This window comes from Pithys albifrons, chromosome 24 (assembly GCF_047495875.1).
Source record: "Pithys albifrons albifrons isolate INPA30051 chromosome 24, PitAlb_v1, whole genome shotgun sequence".
NCBI classification, from domain to species: domain Eukaryota; kingdom Metazoa; phylum Chordata; class Aves; order Passeriformes; family Thamnophilidae; genus Pithys; species Pithys albifrons.
In genome coordinates this window covers 4683919-4700977 of record NC_092481.1, presented here as the reverse complement: position 1 = coordinate 4700977, position 17059 = coordinate 4683919, and the positions used below count along the sequence as shown (strand labels likewise).

The following is a 17059-nucleotide window of genomic DNA, read 5'->3' as shown; positions in this document are numbered from 1 at the left end:
CCCCAGCTGGCCACAACTTCCCTTCAGGGAGTTCCAGACAGTGCTGAGGTCACCTCTGAGCCTCCTCTTCTCCAGGCTGAACACCCCCAGCTCCCTCAGCCTCTCCCCACAGCACTTGTGCTCCAGTCCCTTCTCCAGCCTTGTTGCTCTTCTCTTCTCAGTTGGGTTGGAAGAGACCTCTGAGATCATCAAGTCCAACCCTTGATGTTGGATTCTCACTCAGTGCCACATCCATAGAATCATAGAATGGATTGGGTTGGAAAAGCCCTCTGAGATCATCAAGTCCAACCCTTGGTCCAACTCCAGTCCCTTTACCAGATCATGGCACTCAGTGCCACAGCCAAGCTCAGTTGAAAAACCTCCAGGGATGGGGAATCCACCCCCTCTCTGGGCAGCCCATTCCAATGCCTGAGCACTCTCTCTGCAAAGAATTTTTTCTGATCTCCACCTTCAATTTCCCCTGGCAGAGCTTGAGCCCATCGTGCCCCCTTGTCCTATTGCTGAGTGCCTGTTTTCAAACAAGTTGAGCGAAACACGGCATAAATATCAGTGTTTGTATTGTTTTTCTGCCCATCTATGCACAGCTTGTTTAGAAGTTTTATGTATTTTACATAAATCAAGGGCCTGGCCCGTGCCTTTAAAAAGAGACAGGTTGTATAAAATACTGTGATATCCAAAAAAAGGGGGAAAACAACCCAAAAAAAGGGGAAAAACAACCAAAAAAAGCCGGTAAAATGTACAAAAAAAAAAGGATTTTTTTTACAGTAATTCAATATCTAAAAAGTCAGGGTGAGCTGCATTTGAACTCATGGGGAATTGTCGTCCCTGAGGAGGAACTGGCGGATGAACTGCTGGGCCTTCCTCTTGTCGGCGATGTCGGGGCTGGGCTGGCCAGGAGGGGGGCGGAGCAGCAGCCCCCCGAACACGCTGGCTGTGGGGAGAGCCACAGGGGCACGGTGAGGGCAGCAGGACAGGGGGGCTGCCCCTCCAGCCCCAGCCCAGCCCCCAGCCTAGCCCCCAGCCCAGCCCCTATGCCAACTCCCATCCTGGACCTCATTCCAATCTGAGCCCCAGCCCAACCCTCATCCCAGACTCCAGTCCAACTCTCATCCCAACCCTCATACCTCATCCCAATCCCAAATCTCATCCCCACCCCAATCCTAACCCCCATCCCAGCCCCTATCCCCACCCCAACCCCAAGCCCAACCCTCATCCCAACCCAAACCCCCATCCCAGCCCCCATCCCAGCCTCCATCCCAACCCACATCCAAACCCCCATCCCAACCCACATCCAAACCCCCATCCCAATCCCCATCCAAGCCCCTATCCCAGCCCCAATCCCAACCTCCATCCCAATCCCAACTCCAGCTCCTATCCCAGCCCTAATCCTAACCTCCATCCCAATTCCCATCACAACCCCAACCCCAATCCCAGGAGAGAGTGTCTGGCATGGGATAAAGCTCATAACCCCCACGCCTCTGGGTCACTTTCCAGACTTTTCCATGGACTATTGGAAGCCTCAGTGCAGTGCAGGCCACTGGGGTGGGAAGGGTTCTGTCACCCCTCAGAGCAGGGAGGTTGTTTGGATTTCCTCACCAAGAATATTCACATCCAAATGGTTCTTCCCCGAATTTTTCAGCAGTTCCCGTAGAAACGCCATCAGATATTCAAACACGTTTTTGTGGCACACTGGCAGGCTGGAGATAATCTGAGGAGAGGAAAAAACACCACATTTATCCCAGAGGAACACAAATGGCTTCCAGCTTTACCCTCTCCCAACACTCCTCTCTGTCTGCAGGTGCCAAGAGCTGTTCCCAACCCAGCAGCACCAGTTCCAGATCCTTCCTATGACCAGTTGGTTGAGCTACTGAGAGCAAAACCCTGTGAGTGGTGGCAGAGGACAGTTTGCCTCCCCTCCCTCTGGGATCAGAGCTGGTCCCTCAGGGAAGCAGGGGGGGATACCTGGCTGCTCAGCCCGTAGCTGCTGGCGCTCTCCAGGCAGGTGCTGTAGAACCTGGAGCAGATCACGGGCTCGGGGAGGCTCTCCAGGAACAGCAGCAGAGCTTCTGCCACCGAGTGGTTGCTGCCCACTGATCCAAAAATGGTTAAGGAAAAGGCTGGTCCTACCTGAAAGGAGGTTGTGGCCAGGTGGGGATTGGTCTCTTCTCTCAGGCAACCAACAGTAGGACAAGAGGGCAGGGGCTTAAGCTCTGCCAGGGGAGGTTTAGGTTGGATGTCAGGAAGAAGTTCTTTACAGAGAGAGTGGTCAGGCATTGGAATGGGCTGCCCAGAGAGGGGGTGGATTCCCCATCCCTGGAGGTTTTTAAGGTGAGACTGGACGTGGCACTCAGTGCCCTGATCTGGTGATCAGAGTGGGGTTGGATTAAGGGTTGGACTTGATGATCTCAGAGGTCTCTTCCAACCCAACTGATTCTATGATTTCTGCTGAAACATGGCCTTTGCTTAGGTCTCCAGGAACTCTCCTGCTGCTCACAGCTTTGGGTTAATCCCACACGGTGAGCTGTGCTGTTGGCAGCTGACACTTGTGAAATTCAGCAGCATCACAAGGAGGCAGCAGAGGCTTTCAGAGCTACAAGAAGTGCAGAGTTCAGCTGCCCCTGGAGTACAGAGAGCAAGTTAAAAACCTTCCTCAGCTTTGAGCACTGCAACATAGTGACCCCTCCTGGACATCCCCTAAAAGGATACAGAAGGTGTCGTGCATTCCCTTGTCCAAACAGTCTCGGATTTGCTCAAATTCGGATCTGAGGCCTGGCTGTTGAAACAGGTCTTCCTGCAAAGACAACCCTTGGTCAGTCCAAGAAAAATAGAAGGGTTTTGGGTAAATAGAGCAATGTCCTTATAATCTGCCTGGAAAATCCCTCCAGACTGGGGGTTATCAGACGAGTCTCACCACAAGGCTGTGGCACTGCAGGGAGAGCAGTGCAGGAGGACACTGCTGGGGGCTGCACAGACACAGCACCAAACAGTGCACCCTGAGGCACCAGGATCACTTATCTCTGATGGCCAAACACCCACAGCTCACAGTCACTGCTGTCACCAGTATCTTCATCAAAACTAACCTGACACAAACAACCCATTTTGTGTTTCCAGTACCAACACTGCCAACCTGCTGGGAAGCGTTGCGGTACAAGTGATCCACCATCATCCACAGCTCCTTTGGGATGTCCATGGGCTTTTCACCTTGAGCAGGATCGGGATCATCACTCCTCTCTAGTGGCATCAGGGTCTGAGGGAGGGCGGTGTGGGGAGGGGAGACAAACAAACAGCGAGGCAAGTTCTTATTCAGCTCAGCAAAAGTACTTCACAAAGTTTAAACCCGAGAATTGAGACTTGTTAATAACAATAACAGGCCTTGGTTTTAATGGCTCTTGAGGGTTTGGAAGGGAATTGTGTCTTTAACTCACAAGTCTCCGAATGGATTCTGCTGACATGTCCTGGATCGGTTCCCTCATGTAACACAGCGTGTGGATGGGAGACCCAAAGCAACTTGGCAAATAGTTGCCTGTTACAGACAGAAAATAATCCTTCCCCCTGTTAAGATGCAAGACCAAGATATCTTCGAGTTTTTCCTCTCCAGAGTTTAAGCAAGTAGCTGTTGATTTATTAACAAACACCTCCAGCTCAACTGTGATCTCAGCATCTGTCAGAAGATGATAAAAAAATCCAGACTCAGTTACAACTGGTATTAAACCAATTGCCTGCAAACAGGCACAGCACTCTCAGAAGAGGAGAGAAAACGAGGCCAGAAGTGGACAATATCAGCTCATTAACATGAGACAAACAAGGAGGAGCTCACCTGAGAGCAGGAAGCCCTTGCTGGGATTAGCAATCAGCCACTCCTTGCAGTAGGTTTTCTCATCTGGTTTGCTGATAAATTCGAACTGGCAGGGCACTTGGCCATTGCGGATTGTAAACCTCTCTACCTGCAGCTGCATGTATTTAACATCCTCAAAATGGATCTAGAAAACAAATGTCAGTCAACATCATCAGCCATTCCACCTTGCCCAGCCCCAGCAGCAATTCTCTTCCCATGGTTTAATCATTAAGCAGCAAGACACCCGTATTAACCCTTTGCTCCCATATCCTCCCTCTTCCAAGGACTCCAGAGGATCACACTTGCCTACTCTGAATGCCAAAGTCCTTTGCACAGTGGGCCGCTTAAAACAAATGCTCCCCTGAGATAACCACAGTGAAACTGAGAATGAAGAGCTGTAGCTTCAGATATCTCCGGGGCTCATCTTTGTAGTCCCCAACACACAAAACAAATGCTGGGTTTGACCTTCCCCAAATGCTTCAGATTTTACATTTTACATTTCAAAGAACAAGTCAGAGCAAGGGTCACAAACCACCTTTTTACTTTCTCTCTCCCCACCTCAGGGAGTGACACACCCTGCCCTGCAGCCTTGGGCTGTGAATGGAATTTACCAGCACCTAAACAGAAACAAAGATTCCTGGGGTTTGTAAACAGAGAGCAGCTGGAAGTCAAAATATTCTACTTTTTGGAACCAGACCCCAGGCTCTAAAATCCACCTTCTACTGCTGGGGTCTAGGGTTGCTCAGTTCCTTCAGGGAGTGCTGGCACAGGACCATGTCCCACCTCTCTGCGGGAGAGCGTCACCGAGGGAATGTTGGCATTCTCCAGCTTATCCAGGGAGCGGACAATTTCCTCAAAAGCTTTTCGATAGAGCTCCTCATTCACAACCTTCACCTGAAAAGGACAATACACCACACCAGCTGGCACCTGCTGTGCCTCTGCCGGGCAGCTGGGACACAGCTGGAAACACAGGAAGTGAGTTGATTTTAGCAGCACATTAGAGCATGGAACCCAGGTAGTGGGCAGAGCCACTTGGAGCACTAATGATCCAAGATCTACTCAGGATCCAACAATAAAGGACCTTGCCATAACTAACAAGAGCCACTCAGTCAGTATTAGATCAGCCTCTTTGTTCTCTCAGAAAAAAAGAAAAGGTTTGACAATGCACTGCTGTGTTCCCAGAGAACACCGACAGATATTCAGGCATTGTCCTGCTTAACTTGGGGTATCATTTACACAGCCCTTGCTTACTCTGACCAACAATCCCATCTCTGTATCTGATCCAGCCCACCTTTCAAGCCATTGTTCTCTGGGGATGCCATAAAAGCAGGAGGATCTCCCTCCTCCCTCCCCACACAGAGGACAAGGTCAGCAGAGCTATTCCCTGCAGCACTGATGTACTTACCCCAATATCAAAGACACAGCTAACTGGCTTGTGGTCACTGAGCTTCAGGGCCATGTGGCTGCGATAGCTCAGCTGGGCAATGTTCTGCCCTTTCCAGAGTATCCGATCACACCACGCTGGAACACGACACTTCTCACTGAAACAGAGGGGAAAAAACACAGTCTCCTGGCACAGTTCAGGTGCAGTAACTCTGCTCTCACACGAGTCTCGGGGTTTCCTGCCATGGCCTGGAGCTCGTTCTCTATCAGTGATACTATTAACAGTTTCTTTGAGTAGATATAAAAAGTTTAATTGTCTACTATGAGGTATCTCTACCTCATGCTTTACTTCCTACTTCTTCGAAAATGCAAAATACAATTAACAGACACAGCAATTTTCAGATATTTTTGCTTATAAGAGCCACAAAAATAAGAACTCAGGCTCTACATTTTAGGTTTCCGTTTATTTTTTCACTAACTGCTGCACCAGATTTCATTCCTGCACTTGCAGATGAAGTTCCTGGTTTGCCAGGAACAGGTGAGCTGCTCTGTGTGTAGAGCATTACAGGAACTGAGGTTTTCACATGCTTTTGGAGAACAGCACAAACACTTCATGTGAACCCTGACTCGTCTTCCCTGAGCAGGTATAGCAGAGATCAGCAAATAAGAGACCCTAAAGATTTTGCTTGGGAAAAAAAACCCCAACAGACTAGACAAAAAGAATTAAACAAGCTAAAATGATTCCTTAATTTTGTGCACCTCTAACTAAGAGGAAACCCAATAGGATTATTCCTGGGGGAAAAAAAGATTAGGAGTATCTGACAGCAGCAGTGGGAGAAAAGCAGCATAAATAGATGTAAACTAGAGATGGATTTTGGAGCCAAGGGAGGGAACCGGCAATAATCTCGTTCCTATTTACAGCCCTTAGACCTGTAATTTTTTTAGCCTTGTTTTTACTGCCTTCAGAGCTAACATCAGCCACAGGTGGGATGACATCTGAGATGGTCACTGTACCTTGTGTCCCAGTCATCACAGCCAGCATCATACTTGTATGTTGGCTGGAAGGAGATCTCTCCCTCTGTGAAGCCTTCAAAGGCTGCATTCGCCTTCATTTGCCTCTTCAGCTACAAAAGAAACAAAGATGAAAAACTTCATTTTGGATGCACAATTCCCACGTGGGCTAAAAGGGAGATGTCGAGCACAGAGAAGGCTGAGGAGTTGTGCAAGTTTGTACCACACACCCTCAGCACCACGTCCAGGCAGGTGAGACATCAGTACCTGGTCATACTGGCAAAGCTCTAGAAACGCTTTCTCCTCTATGAGCTGCTTCACTTTGGCCACATCCAGCTCCTCCAGCCGATAGTTGAGGTCTCCCAGCCACAGGATCACACTGAGAGAGAACATACACCAGGAATGTGCAGAGGCCTGAGGCCACCCCAGAGCCTGGCCATGGGCTCTCCCCAATCACAACCCCGTGGGCACAGTGGCTGCTCTCACCAGAGTGAGAACTGAGAGAGATTTTCTACCTTTGCCATTATTTATTGACACTGTTCTGCATGTTTGTCACTACCCCTTAATAACTGGTGCTGTTACTGTTCCACACTGACTGAATTCCATAGTTGGGGACATCAGTGCTTATTACTGCCCCATTCCCACCCCACACTTGAGAACAAAGCAAGGCCTGGGAGAGCACAAGGTAACAAGCAGCCTGTCAGAACCACGAGGGTGAGCACTCTCCAAACAAGCTAAAGCATTTCTGGCCATTCCCAGATGACGTTTAGGTCACTGGGCTCCCCTCCTCAACCTCAGCACATCCACAAAGGTGCTCCCTTGCCACGTGCCATGATTCCCACAGGCAGATGGGAAGCATACTCGTGCTTGCCAATAGTGAGAGGGGGCAGGTTCGGATCCGACTGGCAGAACTGCATCCGAGAGCAGATGTCTTTGAAGTCCTGGTTCCTCCGCTCGTATTCCTCCATGTGAGCTGCGAGGTGAGAGTTCACAATGCACATGCTGGTGTTGTGGAATTTAAACCTGATGGCAACGCCACCTTTGTTACCCTGAAAGACAAAGGCTTTGGTCAGCAGCTTCTACACTGCAGATGAACCCACAGATGTGTTACTGGCAGTGGAAGAGCCAGAAGACTTTGAGGCAAGCTGCTTAATTCCAGAGGAAGGAAAAGGCTGAAAATGCCAGTTGGGGATTATTGTTCTGAACATTGGCAAGCACATGACAATTCCCTCTCACAGCACCCTGAGCTGGCACAGGATAGGGCTATCTGCTTCTAAAGGCAGTCACAGCCCTGAGCTGGAGGTACAACCATGGCATCCAAGGAGAGGGATTCTTCCAAATCTCACCATTTCTTGTGCACAGGTGCCATTCTTACCATCCTCCCCATGATTCCAGTTCCCACAGTCTCAATTTCCACCTCAGAGATGTTCAAAGCAAGGTCTGCCTTCACGTACAAGAGGAGCATAATTCCCACCAGCCGCACAAGTTTCACCTGAAAAACAGACCCTGGTCCATTAAATGCTGGAGTGGAAGAGGTTTCCTGAGAGAAGGCACATGACTCCCCATCTGGAACATGGGTCACCAAGAAGAGAGTTCCAGGCTCATCCAGTGTACCAGTTGGGCTCACAGGACACAGACCCCCAGCAGCACAGCCCAGGAAGTGACCAGGGAGCACCACACCCCAGTAGAGGAAGATAAATCCCAAAGCAAGAGGTACAGCACAAGGATAAGCCTGTGAAAGGAGCTTTCATTCTACAACAGAGACAAGGGATGAAGCAGACCTAAGGAGCAGGAGCCAAAACATAAGCAGTGTTCCTACCAAAATACCTTCACAACCCATTCCACCATGCATTGTGGAGACAGACATGGAAGAAGCTATGGAATTTCCTGTTCTCCTCCCCCAAGACAGCAGGAGCTCCCCTTATGTGGGGAAGCCTGGCTCTGGTCCCTGTCCTGCCCCTGCCTCAGCACCTGCACAGCAACACTACCTACAGCACCTACAGAGCCTGCAGGCCACGAGCCTCTGGAATACACAGCCATTGAGAACGACAGAAAGCAAAGGGAAAAGAGGCCCAAGAGGAAAATGATTCCACATTCAGGTCTCCCCAAAAGCCACATTTACCTTTGCATATTTGGCATCTGGGTGAAGACTATCAGTTACAGCTTTAAACCATTCCTCTTCCTTCGGTGTGTCATTGAAAAAGAAGGCTTCTTTAGTCAGATCAAGCTCCTGGAAACTGTGTTAGAGGAAGGAACCCATGGATGCAAGCACTTGTTTAAAACTCTCCAACCCTTTCCTCTGGGAAAGAACTAAATCAATTCATACTCAGTTTATAACTGAAAACTCAAATTCAGTTATGCTGATTGTAGAGGTATGTTAAATGTAAAGCTAAATTACTGCCAGCATTACATCAAATGGCACTGAGGATTTTGTAACACTGAGAGGCCAAACCCTACCAGACCAACAGCCCTTTCTGGCTATGCACACACCTGTCCTGGAGCAGTGCCAACATCCCTGTGGTGTCCTGGCAGAGCTCCTCCATGTGATATATCCACCAGCACAGCCCAGGTTTGGGAGAATGGGCCAGGGAGGGACACTCACCCCACGCAGTAAATGTCTGGAGGTTCGGCATCACAGCTCAGCCAAGGCTGGAGGCTCTCCGTGGGCGACTGACCATTCACGTTGTATGTCCCGACAAAAACCCTGCAAAGACAGGGACTGAATCCCAGCACTGCAAACTGCAGAGCACAGGAGATACCACTGCTGTTAATCAGCTACTTAACAGTGCACACAATTAACATGTTTCCAGCAGAAATAAGGAAAACGTGACAAAGTTTAAATCCCTAAAATGATTTAACAACAGCAGCATCTTTACAGGCACATGTTACAGAAGGACACACATTGTGATGTGCAGACACAGAGTATTAAAGCAAAGAAATAAAAACAAGACTAGAGCTGTGCAGTAGCAGTTTGAAATGGTAAATTCACAGAATGAGTTGCATAAAACGATTTCAAGCACAGTAAAGTTTTGGTCCTAATTATATATTTTGCCCAAGCTCGCTCTTATGCACATACTGGAGCAACTACATGGATAAGAAGTGGACAGAAGTGGAGAGGGAGAAGGCTGGAGTGAGCAGAGCTGATGCACTTCCAGACACTGTCTGAAATAAGCACAGAAAAAAGTGATTTCAAAAAGGCCATTTTCTCCAGAAGAACCATGAGGCAAGCCTTGACTGCTCTGCTAATGCCTAAATGAGGAAAGAAAACTGTTTTGGAAAGTATGGATCATACTTTTCCACAGATTTTCCTGTTTGCAGGGACACAGGATGAAATAACAGACATGAGTTATTCTGACAGATGATGCCAACTTACAACTCACAAAGATAAATTCTTCTCAAGAATGATCATTACCTGTAGTTCTGGATGTGTGTGTAGGAATCCTCCATCTGTACAAGCTGAGATTTAACAATAGTATCTCTTAGTCCAAACTTTGGTTCTGATAAGATCGAGGCCTTGTTCGAAGCCATGACGTGGGAGGGCCGAACTCGTTCAGTTCTCACTTCAGGCTTGAGTTTGTTTTGCCTGCAAAGGAAAGCAAAACTGCAGATGAAGTCCAGGCTGTCCATACACCCTAACTAACTTATTTCTGCCACCAAGGCCTTGATTCACATTTTTCTATCTGTTCACTAAAGACAGATAACATTTGGAAGGCTGAAATGAGTATTTCTTAGCAGGGTTCAGATCTTGAGATGAAACCGGTCTGACTCACTGAAAGAAATGGTTTTTGCTATCCTGGTGCAGCCTGTTGATGCAAAGCAGGCCTTACTCACACCTAGATGTTGATACAAAACCTGTTCACTTTCCCTGCTTACTGTAGCAACCAGATGGAAATCTCATTTCCTGGTGCCTCTGCTCAGCCCTTCTGACCTCAGCAGGAGAATGAAGAAGGTGTTTGTTTAAAAAGCCTCCTGGTGGAAAACTTCCAGCTCTGCCCAGAGTGGGTGGAGGTAGAGGTGGTTTTACTTTGTGTCTCCTGGTTCTGCAAACTGCTTTTGCAACAGGAATAATGCCACAGATTGGGAGTTCCCACCAGAAAGTGGATAGTATAACTTTAAGGTCAGAACCTGCACACCCGTGCCAAGGACAGCACAGGGACAGACTCTGAAGGATACACAGTGGGGTCCACAAAGTCCTGGGAACTGGAAAATGAAACTGTAATGTTTTAAGAGTGTATCTATGAGATACAGTGGCGCTATGCCAAAGCTCTCTGAGTTCAAAATAAACAATGGTAGCAGGTCCTGTCCCACTAAACAGCCAAAATACGCCCAAGTAGGGGACTAGCAGGGCTATCTCTGAGGGACTGGGATGAAATTTCCACTAACATTTTGATGGCATGCTTATGCTGAAGTTCTTTCTCTCTTAACTTGAATCTATAGATTCTCATCTCAAAAAGTTGCCAAGTCCTGCCCTAGACCCCCCATTCTGTGCACTGACACACCACAGCCCCAGCTGATGGAAGTGGTAACACGATTGCAATGTGGGGCTACAGAGCAGGCACCAGGAACATCAGCTTCCCCTCTCAGTCTCCAGGAAACCCAGATCACCAGGAAGCTCAGAGAGTCCTCTGCACTTTCTATTTCTTCCTCTAGACATCCTTGTTGCCCACTCCAGTTCATTCCATCCTTCATTCCATATACAATCAGGACCCAGAGCTTTGGTGCTCTCTGTGTTTACTGTCATGATACAGAGACCCTCTAAGGAGGGAGGCACAGCTGAACTGGCACAGAAATGTGGCCACCACTGTTACTCCTCACTCAGCCTTGGACAAAGAGCTGATGTGCACAGTTCTCTTCATCTGCACTCCACAGGAGATCCCATACCTGGGAGAGCTTCTATCAGTGCTGTCCTGGCTGCAGCTCTCACTGAATGCAGCCTTTTTTCCATTCTGTTTGACACCTTCAGAGCCAGCCACTTCTGGGGAAAAAAAAAGTATCCCTTTAAACACAAAGTATTCTTCATTTTATCAACACATTTATGCAAACACTGGCAAAATACTGTGGGTGGAATACAATTTAGATTTGTGTGGAAAAACAAAGTGCCCCACAGTTTCTCTTTCAGTTATCTGACAGTTTTAGCTTACTTTGACCCAACCGTTCTGTGATGATGCAGCTTCCTCTGCAGAGGAAGGACTGACAGAAGCCACAGAGAGCAGCAGAACCACTGCCTGCTGTGGGAGCACTTGCTGCTGGCTCTCCCTTACTGCTAAGCCAAAGCAGGACTTAGCAGCACAAAATCCAGGGCTTTACCCAAGGAATCTGAAAAATGTATGTTAATAACAGATTTTTCCTTTCTGAAGCAAGACAGGAAGTACAAAGCAAGGAAGAAATAAAGGGAAAACAAACAAACAAACCCCACAGTACCACTTAAACCGTTTCTACCCATCTGCAAATACCCAGCAAGGCACAGGTGTCTCCCCACGTTGAGGCTGGGCAGTCCAGAGTCATTGAACCTCAGCAGAAACATTTGCCTCAATCAAACTGCACATTCCTAAAACAGTAGTGGGGCTTCTACCACAGAAATGTAACTCGCCACCTGTGACACTAATCACATCACTCTACCTTAGCAAAATCTGACCAGTCTTTCAGTATTTTATAACATTCTGCTCCTATAAGTGGCAAAATAACAGTTCCAAAAGAAGATTCTGGGGGTGGGCCTCCATGTTTAAGATGCACAAACATCAATATTCAGATCATGCTCCTTAGCATACAGATCTAATGATGACTAGAAATTGTTAAAGATTGTCAGATTTTAAGCATTCAGTTGAGCTTCTCCTTTGAGCACAACCCAGAAAGAATTAAGATGTTATCGCTGTCATAGAACATTCTGCAGGACAAGAGCACAAACCAGAAATAGAACTCGCAGTACTTCACCCAGGCCCTTGGGATACAAACAAGCTGGCAAGAGGTATCCAGACTCTCAGCCTGGAAAGCCTCTTCTGTCCAAGAACCCTCTGAGAATAGACTGTGTAAGAGGATTTATCAGAGCTTGGATGCACGTGACTTAAGCCTCACTGTAGATCACACAGCCCAAGTCATGTAGCACTGACCAGAAGCACACAGAGATGCCCTGGGAGGGCCCAGGGAGATGGGACACAGCGTTTTCTTTGTGGGCACTGAGTTCTCAACCAGTGCTCCTTGAACCTCTGCAAGCTCTCCCAATAAACAGCCATGCAACATTCCTTGAGAGTGATAGGAACCAACCCAAACTTTCACCTTTCACCAACAGACAATGGTTACTTTTGTGCCAGGGAAGGAGCAGAATCCCAGGCTTTATTACCATGTGGCATGATGCCACTCACCAGCATGCAGAAGGCATCAGTGCAGAATGGGCAGAGGTGTGAGCCTGCTGCTGACACAGCTGCTACGTGATCCAAAGATCACGGTCACACATCACACCTTGCAGTCCAACCTAATGGGTGGAAATCAGCTTAGGATTCTCTTATAAAAGAGATTAGCCCTGGAAAAGGGTTGTTTCCTTTTCATAAATGTGTATCTAGCCACAGATCGTTGTAGCCAGAGGGATTTATACAATAGCACTCTGAAGTGGAATAATGACCTTGTTCAATAACTGAACTGAGCACGGAAATACAGAGCTATGTGCAGAGATTACAGCAGGTCTCAATTGGACAGTATTTGCAGCTAAGTGAGATTTAAGCAGTAATAAAAGCATTCCTGTGATGAATGTGCAGTGACATTACAGGACTGCTATACAGCAGGAAAACGTATCACATCTCCTGGATAAAGCAGGACCCATGCTTAGTGTCCAAAAGTGAGACTTAAATCAGCCTTTGTGCAACGAGACGAGCCCAGCCTAAACGAAGCAGGGTACGGCAGATATGGCAACATCCAGGTTTCGAACCCCGCACTGACTTCCAGGAATTGCTTTAGCTCTGAATCTTCTCACACGCGCGCCCTGCAAAGGGGGACACGCCACCGGGCACCGGGTCGAGGAGCCCCGGCGGTCCCGGCAGGCATCGCCCGGCGGCGGCTCCGCGCCCGCTCCCGCGATGGGGCGGCCCCGGGAGCAGCGGGAGCCGTGCCTGGCGCTGCCCCTCCGCCTCCCGCCCCCGGCCCCGGCCTCGCCCCCTCGGACAGACGCCGGCCGGGCTGGGCCGCACCCCCGCCCGCCCCGGCGGGTCCCCGCGCTCACCTCGGCGGGGCCGCCCGTTCGCGGACATCGCCGCAGCTCGGCACCGCCGGCACGGCCCCCGCGCGGCCCCGGCACGGCCTCAGTGCCCGCCCCGGACCGCCCCGGACCGCCCCCGGGAGCACATTCGGCCGCGGCCCCGCAGAGCAGCCCTGGCTGCGGCACAGAGCAGTCGCCTCGGCCCCCCAAAAACACACCGACGGTCGCTGCCGAGCTGCCCGGCGGTGGGGAATCGTCACGGGGGACAGAGTGAGTGCTGAGCGAGGCTCAGCACAACCAAAAGCTGCTCTTGCGCACGCAGAAGGGCCGGGCAAAAGCAACATTCCAAGCGCGTACCTGGGCTGCACCTGCTGAGCTCCTGCAGGAACGTGCGCGTGTGGGAGCCGAAAGGCAGCCGCACGATCAGCCGGTCCTCTGCTGAGCTGATCTGCACAGTCACGTCAGAGCCTGAGGACATCAGGAGAAAGAGCTCCCGTGGGTCGTGCTGCCAACCCTTCAGAAACCGAGTGTCTCTCCACTCCACAGCAGCGGGTGCACACAAGCCTGCAGCTTTCAGCAGCGTCTCCCCATGCTTTCTTATTAAGTTCGTTTCCCACATTTTACATGACAATGCCATTTAAGAATAAAACCCCGACCATTTATAATAACTTTTATTCTGTTCTTTTAGTGACAATAATCTCTTAGTAGCAGTTTAAAAGTGTTTGGAAAAATAGTTCCCTTGTTTGAATGGGGCTGACAATGCTCGTGAGCACTAAGTAACCATGGCCAACAGCATGGCAAGTGTTCCAAGAGCAGAAGGACGCAACTCCCCAGCCCTGGGAAGCTCCCACGGGACAAGTGCCCCCCCTCCTGCCCCACTGTGTGCAGCTGGCACAGGGCCCAGAGCAACCAAAGCAACCACAGAACTCACCAATGACGTGAAGGTCACTGTCAAGTACAACTGCAAAAGTAAAACAAAGTTCAGTTGAAAGCTAAGCAACAGATTTGCAGACTGTGCTGATACTTTGAGGGACAGAGAGCTCAGCAAGTTCTCCAGCCCCAAACACTCCTTGCAGGAACAGAGCCAGCAAAGCAAACCTGCCAGGCAGGGGCCGTGGCTGGGGCCTGGTGGGACACAGGTGCTCCTCACACAGCCCTGCCAGCAATGCCATGTGACACACAAATGTCACCAGGGATTACAAACTGAAGAAAAAATCTGAAGGCAGAATAGATCCCGAATTTCAGAAAGTAGAACAACAAAATACGGACTCCAAACTCCTTCATCCTCTTCTTTGGAGGCAGCCACTGAGCCACCACTGTGTTTCAGTACCTTCTTCCACTGCAAACCCATCTGTGATGGGGATCACTCGCTCCAGCCAGACATCTTCGGCTGTGATGGCCATCCGCCGGTGAGTGTACACGTAGATCCTGCAAGCACAGAACAGACACGAAGGCAAAGCCTCCTCAGCACTGGCATGTCTGCAAGCACACACAGACCCCATCCCACCCAGCAGCACCTGCTAGCACACCGTCATGCAAACCCCAGAGTAACTTCTCAAACACGTACCCAACCACCTGCTCACCCCATCACTTAAATAACAACTTCACACTACTGGCAGAGCAGAGCAGAGCTGCTCACAGGCCTGGGGGTTCTCACCAACCACCCATAACATCAGTGCATCATGCCTTCAAACTGCTGCCCTACAGGACTGTCTCTGGATCAGTCTTGGGATGGGAGAGGGTTCCCATGTGGCTCCTGAGGGCCCCACAGAGCTCCCGTCGCTCTCTCAGATGCTTCCCCCCGAGAAGGACCCGCAAAGCTCCCGTCTCTCTCGGATGCTCTCCCCGTGAAGGGCCCGAAAAGCTCCTGTCTCTCTGGGATGCTCTCCCCGCCCGCTCCGCTCCGGCACTCACGCGTGCTGCCCGCGGTGCTCCACCAGGCCCAGCAGCCGGCTCTCCGCGCTCTCCCCCGCGGCCAGGAGACCCTGCACCGCCTGCGGCCGCGGGTCAAGGAACGGCGAGACAGCGGCAGGGAGCGGGGATAGACCGGACCGAGGCGGGGACAAACTGGAGGGAGCTGGGACAGTGGGACGGAGCGGCGGGGACAAGCCAGAGCGAGGGGGCACAGCTGGAAGGAGAGGCGGGGACGAACCGGAGGGAGCGGGCACAGCTGGAAGGAGCGGCGGGGACAAGCCGAAGGGAGGGGACACAGCTGGAAGGAGCGGCGGGGACAAACCGGAGGGAGCGGACACAGCTGGAAGGAGCGGCGGGGACAAACCGGAGGGAGCGGGCACAGCTGGAAGGAGCGGCGGGGACAAACCGGAGGGACCCGCGGGATCGGGGATCGGGGCCCCGCACGGCTCCGCGCCACCGGGGGCCGATCCAAGGATACGATCCTGCAGGTCTCACCCCCCGCCAGGCTCTCCTGGATGGCCACCGACTGGTCCATCTCCGCCCCGGCGGACGGCGCTCCCCGGGGCCGGGACCCGGCGGCTTCACCGGTGGCGGCTGCGCTCTCAGCGCGGTTGTCGCGACACGATGCGACACGGCGCCTCCGGACCGCCCCTCCGGCCCCCGGGGCCGCACCGTCTCCGCTCCGTTATCGCTCCACGCCGGGACCGGCGGCAGGCGGGACTCGGAGCCGCCGGAAATAACGGGGCGGGATGCGGGAGGGGTCGCGGGATGGATGGACAGACGGACGGACGGCGGCCGAGCGGATGCTGCACGGCGGGATGCGGGAGAGGAACGGCCTCCGGCTGGCCCCTCCCGGCAGGAAGGGAGAGGGAGAGGAGGAAGCCCTGGGGTTGGCAGACAGGGAGAAAGTTCATTTCCAAGGAAAATCCTGAGATCCCTTTGTTTTTTTTCCAATGGCACCTTGAATTATTTTGTTGTTGTTGAATTTCAAGACAACCCAGCACAGCAGCCAACTTCTGATCTGCCAGGTTATTATGCAAATAAATTCGTACAGAGTGTGGGAGCAGGTGCTGTAAAACGTCACTAGTCTCTGGTACTGTAGAAACAGAGTTTGGCCTAAATCAGCTCCTTTTGCAGGCGCTGGGGATGTAGGTCCAGAGAAGAGGGAAAATCCGAGTGGACTCTGAGAGTGACAGCTCTGCTGAATCTTTCCCCCTTCCGGCACCCACCCAGAATGGACGAGAGAACAGTCTGAAACAGCTGCTGTAAGCACCAAACCTTCCAAGAAACTCGGTGCTGGGGGATGTTTTTGGGGTAGAAGGACCCCAGTTTTCAGCCTCTTTTCACTTGCCACGGGTTTGCTGTCACTGTAGCCTGGATCAAACTAAACACACGCCCTGTGGTTTCGCCGCGCCACTACAGGGGCTGTAACGTGGGAAGGGCCGGCTGTGGTACAGTGAGGCATTTTCCATCCAGCTCCACATCCGTTTCCGTTGCTGCTCGGGTGGCAGCACCACGTCAGGGCTGGCAGTGCCCACCAGGGCTGGCAGTGCAAGGCCTTCCTGCTGGGAGAGCATACAATGCTCCCAAACTGCCCAGCCTGGCTCTCTCGCCCTTCCACAGGTCACACCATGCTCAGCCACACTCAAAACACCAGCAGGGACAAGAGGGCTGATACACAGGTTTTAATGTTCTGCAATCTTTTCTCTAAGGAGCCAGCAGCAGCAGAG

The 17059-nt window shown here is 51.1% G+C and overlaps 1 protein-coding gene across 2 annotated transcripts; it reads right to left on the bottom strand.

The window, feature by feature from the left end:
* Window positions 1–540: 540 nt before the first annotated feature.
* INPP5B (inositol polyphosphate-5-phosphatase B) lies at window positions 541–16137 on the bottom strand. 2 transcript variants are annotated; one of them, XM_071576585.1, is made up of 22 exons: window positions 15808–16137; window positions 15330–15409; window positions 14746–14843; window positions 14347–14376; window positions 13773–13883; window positions 11111–11204; window positions 9642–9812; window positions 8832–8933; window positions 8352–8466; window positions 7605–7721; window positions 7091–7278; window positions 6497–6608; window positions 6233–6342; window positions 5241–5376; window positions 4619–4729; window positions 3818–3980; window positions 3426–3661; window positions 3128–3247; window positions 2707–2791; window positions 1963–2090; window positions 1597–1708; window positions 541–931 (listed from the first exon to the last, which is right to left on the bottom strand). In XM_071576585.1, the coding sequence occupies exons 1-22, from the start codon at window positions 15862–15864 to the stop codon at window positions 807–809; spliced, it is 2601 nt and encodes an 866-aa protein (XP_071432686.1). In that variant the 5' UTR covers window positions 15865–16137; the 3' UTR covers window positions 541–806. The 2 variants fall into 2 exon arrangements, with proteins under 2 accessions (XP_071432686.1, XP_071432688.1); XM_071576587.1 differs by lacking the exons at window positions 13773–13883; window positions 14347–14376; window positions 14746–14843; window positions 15330–15409; window positions 15808–16137 and adding an exon at window positions 13440–13512.
* Between the last annotated feature and the right edge of the window lie 922 nt (window positions 16138–17059).

What these genes read in the sequence shown, in the direction of transcription:
- INPP5B (XM_071576585.1), bottom strand. Translation starts at nt 15,864, where the DNA reads ATGGACCAGTCGGTGGCCATCCAGGAGAGCCTGGCGGGGGGTGAGACC. An exon ending in GCTACGGGCTGAGCAGCCAG is followed by an intron (nt 1,709 to 1,962) that starts GTATCCCCCCCT and finishes TCCTCTCCTCAG; the next exon opens with ATTATCTCCAGCCTGCCAGT. An exon ending in TTTGGATGTGAATATTCTTG is followed by an intron (nt 932 to 1,596) that starts GTGAGGAAATCC and finishes CTCTCCCCACAG; the next exon opens with CCAGCGTGTTCGGGGGGCTG.